The 6,316-nt window shown below is 30.0% G+C and overlaps 1 protein-coding gene across 1 annotated transcript; it reads left to right on the top strand.

The window, feature by feature from the left end:
* The first annotated feature begins 939 nt into the window (after positions 1–939).
* On the top strand, positions 940–5,720 carry LOC100792313 (GTP cyclohydrolase 1). The gene is made up of 2 exons (XM_003520938.5): positions 940–1,650; positions 4,382–5,720. Exons 1-2 carry the CDS (start codon positions 1,437–1,439, stop codon positions 5,545–5,547), a joined length of 1,380 nt encoding a protein of 459 aa, XP_003520986.1. The 5' UTR covers positions 940–1,436; the 3' UTR covers positions 5,548–5,720.
* Positions 5,721–6,316: the final 596 nt, after the last annotated feature.

The following is a 6,316-nucleotide window of genomic DNA, read 5'->3' as shown; positions in this document are numbered from 1 at the left end:
TATTTTTCGTTATTTTTTCTATAAACACTTAAAATTCAAAATCCAAATAAAAGGTTTTTTCCTGGTATACTAGGAAAATACCTTTTATTTAAATTGTACCATATTTAATTTTTTATGGAACATCATACCCTCGTGTTTAATATTTAAATTGTAGCATATCCAAAACGAAGCAACGCTGCTTTTGCATGCACCTTTAACATCATTCATTTTTTGTTTTTTTTAAGATTGACTTGGGAATATCCAACGAAGAAAGCAGCTCCTCCAACGCGACTGCGTTTGCATCACATTTAGCATTAATGCTAACCTTTTAAATAAACCTATGTTTTAAAATTTTTGTTGTTTTAAAGTTTTAAGATATAGTTATACATTTTTATTATTCTTTTATATATAGTAATTTATAATTTTTAGTTTCAAAATAAAATTACAGTGAAATATAAATGCTATTTTTTAGTAACTCATTTTTATTAAAATATATTATATAAAAGCATCATTTAAAATAAATTTGTATGTCACCAGTTAGGTAGATAAATTGATGTACACTTGTTAAAGTTTAATTATATCTCGAATTTGAGTTTTAAGTATCTACTTGGACTAAATATTGAAGAAAAAAACTTTATTATTATATAAAATTTTATCCGACTCGAATAAAATTAATTTAAATAATAGTTACTTATTGTCTAGAAAAAAAGAGTAAATTCTTACGCTTATAATTATAAGAAGTTAGAGTAAGTTATAAATGAAGTAATTTAATACTATATCAATATAAAAAACAATAATGAAAGTACTTTAATTTTTTTATGCACCAAATATTTTTCAACCATGATAAACCAGCCTATTTATTTCTGCATGTGCTGGTCGCTGGACCTTGAATTAATCTAAGTTTAAATAAAACTAAAAGTCAAACAACCAAAAGTAAGCGCTTCTGTACGTAGCTACATTAATGATTTAGATGCATTCCTTTTTTTTTTTTTCTTCCTCTTTCTTATGGCCGGCCAGGTAAATAAACTCGGGATTTGGATGATTTGGACAAGATCATGCTCGATGGATTTTGCCAACGTCAATATCCGATTAGTGGGACTTTTTATGATCAAAAAGGAATTGTTTAATTTTTTTATTTTGATTTTTTTAGTTTCATTAGTAAAATATTACGTTATTATGCTTTCTTTCTTGTTTCTAGATTTTTGTATAATTATTTTCCGTTTTCGTTTTTTAGTTTTCGTTATTTTTTTCTATAAACACTGAAAAACAAAAATCAAAATAAAAGGTTTTTTCCTAGTATACTATGCCCCACCCACCCCGTCCCTTCTTGGCACCACTGCCATATGCATGTTAATTTGTTCTATAAATAAGAAACATATCACAAAAACAAAGACAGGAATACAAGGTGTACGTGCTGTATATTTCGTGCTTGAGAGAAGTTTGTGTGGTTTTTCATAATGGAGCATTTGGGTCAGTATGATTTAAATTGTGACCTTAAAAATGGAGTCAACATGTGTTGTGATGAAGAGTCTTTTGTCAAAGAGATCAATACAACTTCCATTGAATATGCTGTCAAAGTCTTGCTGATGGATCTAGGGGAAGACATCAACAGGGAAGGCATTATAAAGACACCACATCGTGTTGCAAAGGCCCTCTTTGAAGGAACAAGAGGTGACTATATATCCCTCCCTTCACACACTTTGTTTAGTCATAATTAATTAATCTTTAAAATGTAGAAGTAATTACTCCTCATGGTATAAGTAACTACTATCAATCCTCATGGTATAATTGATGCTTTTGTTATATGAAAAATATCTATATTATAGGAGACGTTTGTTTTAAGGTATGAAGTAAGATTTTTGAAAATATGGACTTGGAAATATCATATTTTTAGGTTTTGCATAAATTTTGTAAAATATTTTCATGAATAATTGATTCTCAGAGAAATATAAAATATAGATATTTGTCTTATATCTTATTACCATGGAGAAAGGTGGGTATATTGAATTTCCATGGAAATAGAAGTTATTTTTTTATAATAATTAGTTAATCCTCAATTTTTTTAATTAAATAAGTTTAAAGTTTTTTTTTCTGAAATTACAATTTTCAAACAAATGTATGTTCATGAGAATAATTTTCTCAGACATACTATTTCTGAAAATGTGATTCTCCAAAATAAAATTTGATACCTTAAAACAAAATATAGTACCTCATAGTTACATTATGTTTTTCATGGTTATAGATTTATTCTTTGTCTAAAGTTAATGCACTTTTTTCATCTTGGCGTCGTGGTGGCGGTGGGTACCCCTTATTAGTTGGATTAATTTAAGGTACTTTTAAAGAAATATAAAAAATATCTCTGGATGTTTTAATCAAACAATCATTCAGTTCTTATCAAGTTGAATACTATGTAGTACTATGTAGTGTCTTTGCATGTTTAGTGTTAGAGGAAAAGTAAAATTAGAAGACTGAAGTATAAATTATTATTGATTTATTTTCTCTTTTATCTTTTGTAACTTTTTAAATTCATTATTTAATAAAATTATCTTACAAGAATAATACCTATTATTTTTATGGGGCTAAAAATTTTTGTTTAAGAAATTCAATAGTCGTGTGTAATTTTTTTATAAACTATTTTTTATTTTTTTTATCAATTAGTATGACATTATTAGTTATTTTGAATAGATGGGGATTAAAAAGTAAAGGCATATATCATATTCAAAATAATTACATATTACAGTTGTCTTAATTAAAATATAAGAGAACTAAAATTACAGATTTAAGAAAATATATAGGAAGAGAAAAATTACATTTAACCAAATTATTTTAATTTAGAATCAATTTTAGATTTAAAATTAATTATTTAACATACAACTAAACTTATAAAAAATCTATCTAACATTATAATAACATAATACTTTAACTAGGTTCTAAAAAATGTAAGGTGATACCAAACATGCTTACATGCTCCTAATTATCTTCAATCATTTTTCTTTTTACGATTCAATTATTTTGCTAAATATAGTTTATTTGTCTTTTTATGGAATTGTTAAATATATAGTTATGATGAGTGGGAGATGGTGTACGTACTCTAAATTTAGCTTTGTTTTAGACAAACTATAAATTTAGCTAAGACATAGTAATATTTAATTCATGTAATATATTTCAGATTAGATTTGAAATGCAATCAACAAGTAGATCTGGTTCTGCCGACATTATCATGTATTTTCAACTGTTGGCAGTGGGCCTCACTCCTATTTTGGGTCGGGATCCATACATAGATCAAATTAAACAGATAGATCCAGACTACACTTTACAAATATATTATGAAAATTAAAGTTAGTTACCGTTTATAATTTATAACACAGAGTCTAGTTAATTAAATATGATATCTGAGTATATTATAATTTTTTTATATTGTATTTAATTCTAAACGGATAATAAAAATTAAAGGTAATTGCATAGAAGTTCTCCTACTTTCATATACTCATATTATAAATTAAAAAATATAATTTAAAAAGTGAGATTTTTATTCTCTCTACTATTTCAATATTTTTAATATTCTCTCCTTTTTTTTATTTACTGTTTCTCTCTTTTTCTTAAATGTGTGTCTCACACTATTCTTATTGCTAGCTAAAATTTTATGTCGACCATATCAAACTACCATTCTTTCATTTTTATCTAAATACTTGATATTCTTAACCACCTATTCCTATTACTATCTTATATCTACATCCCAAAATTAAAACCATATTTAATTACAAACAGACTTGGAGGATTAATTACATACATATTTAACTTTTTTTTTCGTATAAAACCAGAAGAAGACATATTTAGAGAGACTACAAACGAATTTGACCAACTAATTTATTTAAAATTAAAATATTGAGGAAATTGTTGATTTGTTAATCTGGCTTGAGGAAATAATCATCGCATCTGTTCTGAGGAAATAATGTACTGTCAAAAGGGCACTTTAACATGCAATTGAGGAAATTGCCGATGTTCATCCATCTGTAGTTGTACTTGTACATGTTTTTTCAGCTTCTTTTTTAGTCGTTTTGGTTTGCTTTTTTGTTCTCCCCGTGCGGCATGGTGTCTTTCATTCAAGCGATATTAGGGTACCTCAATCTTTATTCAAAGTTCATATTACTATCTGCATAAAAAAAAGTTCATATCACTACAAGATTTTCACGCAAAGCGTAGAATTCAATGGCTATTCATATTAAGAAAATGGAAAAGCCATGCACTTTTACATGTAACCACCAATTTTTTTTATAGACAATTTTAGTTGTTAGTGTGTTAGTTTCATGAAACCAAAAACAAAAAACCCACCAATCTGTTACAAATTATCATGTTTTCTTCAATAATTTTGGCACCAATTTTTTCAAGTATCTCATCTCAGGTTACAAGCAAAGTGCGAAGGAAATTGTGGAAGGTGCATTATTCCCTGAAGCTGGTGTAGACAGCACAAAAGTTGGTCATGCAGGTGAACTTGTGATTGTGAGAGACCTTGAATTTTATTCCTATTGTGAGTCTTGCATGCTACCATTTTATTTCAAGTGTCATGTGGGTTATGTCCCTTCTGGTCAAAGAGTTTTGGGTTTAAGCAAGCTCTCTCGTGTGACCAATGTGTTTGCAAAACGATTCCAAGAGCCTCAGCGTCTTGCAAATGAGGTGTGTTCTGCTTTGCATCAAGGAATAGAACCAGCGGGTGTTGCTGTCGTGCTCCAATGCACACACATCAACATTCCAGACACAGAATCAAACTTTTTTGACTCAAATCACAAAGGGTTGGTGGAGACACTAGTTTCTTCAGGGTCTGGTGTTTTTGAAAACAACGATGCAGACACCTGGGGTGATGTTTTTGGTCTTCTCAAGGTTAGAGGAATAGATAAGGACAAAGTACATGTTAAGAGATCATTAGACCAACATTGGTGTCCTTCTTTGTCATCCAAGATTGGAGAAATCAACCCTATTATGATTACTGCCGTATCTTCAATCCTCAAATCTTTAGGTGAGGATCCAATAAGGAAGGAGTTAGTAGGGACTCCAAGTAGATATGCGAAATGGTTGATGAACTTCCAATATTGCAATGACATTTATGTGAAGCTGAATGGTTCTCTTAGAAGTGGGGTAGATGATTCTTTGCACACTAACGGGGAGGTAAGCTTTGATGATAAAGAATTACACTCTGACTTGAACTTGCCCTTTTGGTCACAATGTGAGCATCATTTACTTCCATTTCATGGTGTTGTTCACATAGGATACTTCATTCCCAAAGGGTTTCACCCCGTTGAAAAATCCCTTTTACAGTCAATAGTGCATTTTTATGGCTTTAAGCTCCAGGTTCAAGAAAGGCTCACAAAGCAGATAGCAGAAACTGTTTCTCCACTCCTAGGAGGAAATGTGATAGTGGTGGTGGAAGCAAGTCACACGTGTATGATTTCTAGGGGGATTGAGAAGTTTGGAAGCAATACATCTACCATTGCTGTGTTAGGACGCTTTTCTACTGACCTTGCTGCAAGAACCTCGTTTCTAGAGAGTATTCCAAATGCTACATCTCTTTGAAGAATTATGACTGGCTACCTCACTCTTGTTGGAAGGATTTCTCAATTGTTCCATATTCATCATTTATCTGCATGTTTAAGGTTTGTGTCTTCCTTCTTAATGTAATAACCAAATACTATGTTATTGAGGGAGTGAGAATTTTAAAAGTTAAATAAAAATTGAAGTTAAAAACATATTATCAACCGACTATGATTGAATAAATTAATCATCCGAGGAGCATTGTTCTAAGTAAACATCAAGTATCATCCTATGCAGGCAAGCATCGTCCTAGGTAGACCTAAAAGGCATGCAAATTAACATTATACCTAGCTAAACATATCATTATGGCAATTATTCTCAGATGATTGTAACTTTATAAGAGCAATAATTTGTTTGTCATTATACAGTACAAATTTTTTGGCAGAACTACAAACTCAATTACAATTTTTCTACTGTTCCACTATCGTGTCCTCCAAAAGATCACCATCAATACATTAATTAAAAATGTAACCAAATACATGAATTACTTAGAGAATTGGGATTTTTCTCCCTCGCCCGGATGTAGTTCTTGATGGTCACCCAAGCTATCCAGAAGCATGATCGAAGTCTTGTTTAAAAAAGTAGGGTGATTCTCAATCATAAATTAGAAACTAATCAAGAATATAAAACTTGGAGCCACAAACTCTAGTAGTTGCATGTGTTCTCTCAAAAATAAATTAAACCATCCAAATTTCAAGAGCCAACCTGTCATTCAAACAAAGTTAGCAATTATAGTCTCTCATTCATAGAA

Source organism: Glycine max, chromosome 3, assembly GCF_000004515.6.
Source record: "Glycine max cultivar Williams 82 chromosome 3, Glycine_max_v4.0, whole genome shotgun sequence".
In the NCBI taxonomy this organism is placed as follows: domain Eukaryota; kingdom Viridiplantae; phylum Streptophyta; class Magnoliopsida; order Fabales; family Fabaceae; genus Glycine; species Glycine max.
This window is presented reverse-complemented; position numbering and strand designations above follow the sequence as displayed.

Excerpts from the sequence above, each read along its gene's own strand:
- LOC100792313 (XM_003520938.5), top strand. The coding sequence starts at position 1,437 with ATGGAGCATTTGGGTCAGTATGATTTAAATTGTGACCTTAAAAATGGA. Across the intron at positions 1,651-4,381 it reads CCTCTTTGAAGGAACAAGAG|GTTACAAGCAAAGTGCGAAG; the intron begins GTGACTATATAT and ends ATCTCATCTCAG.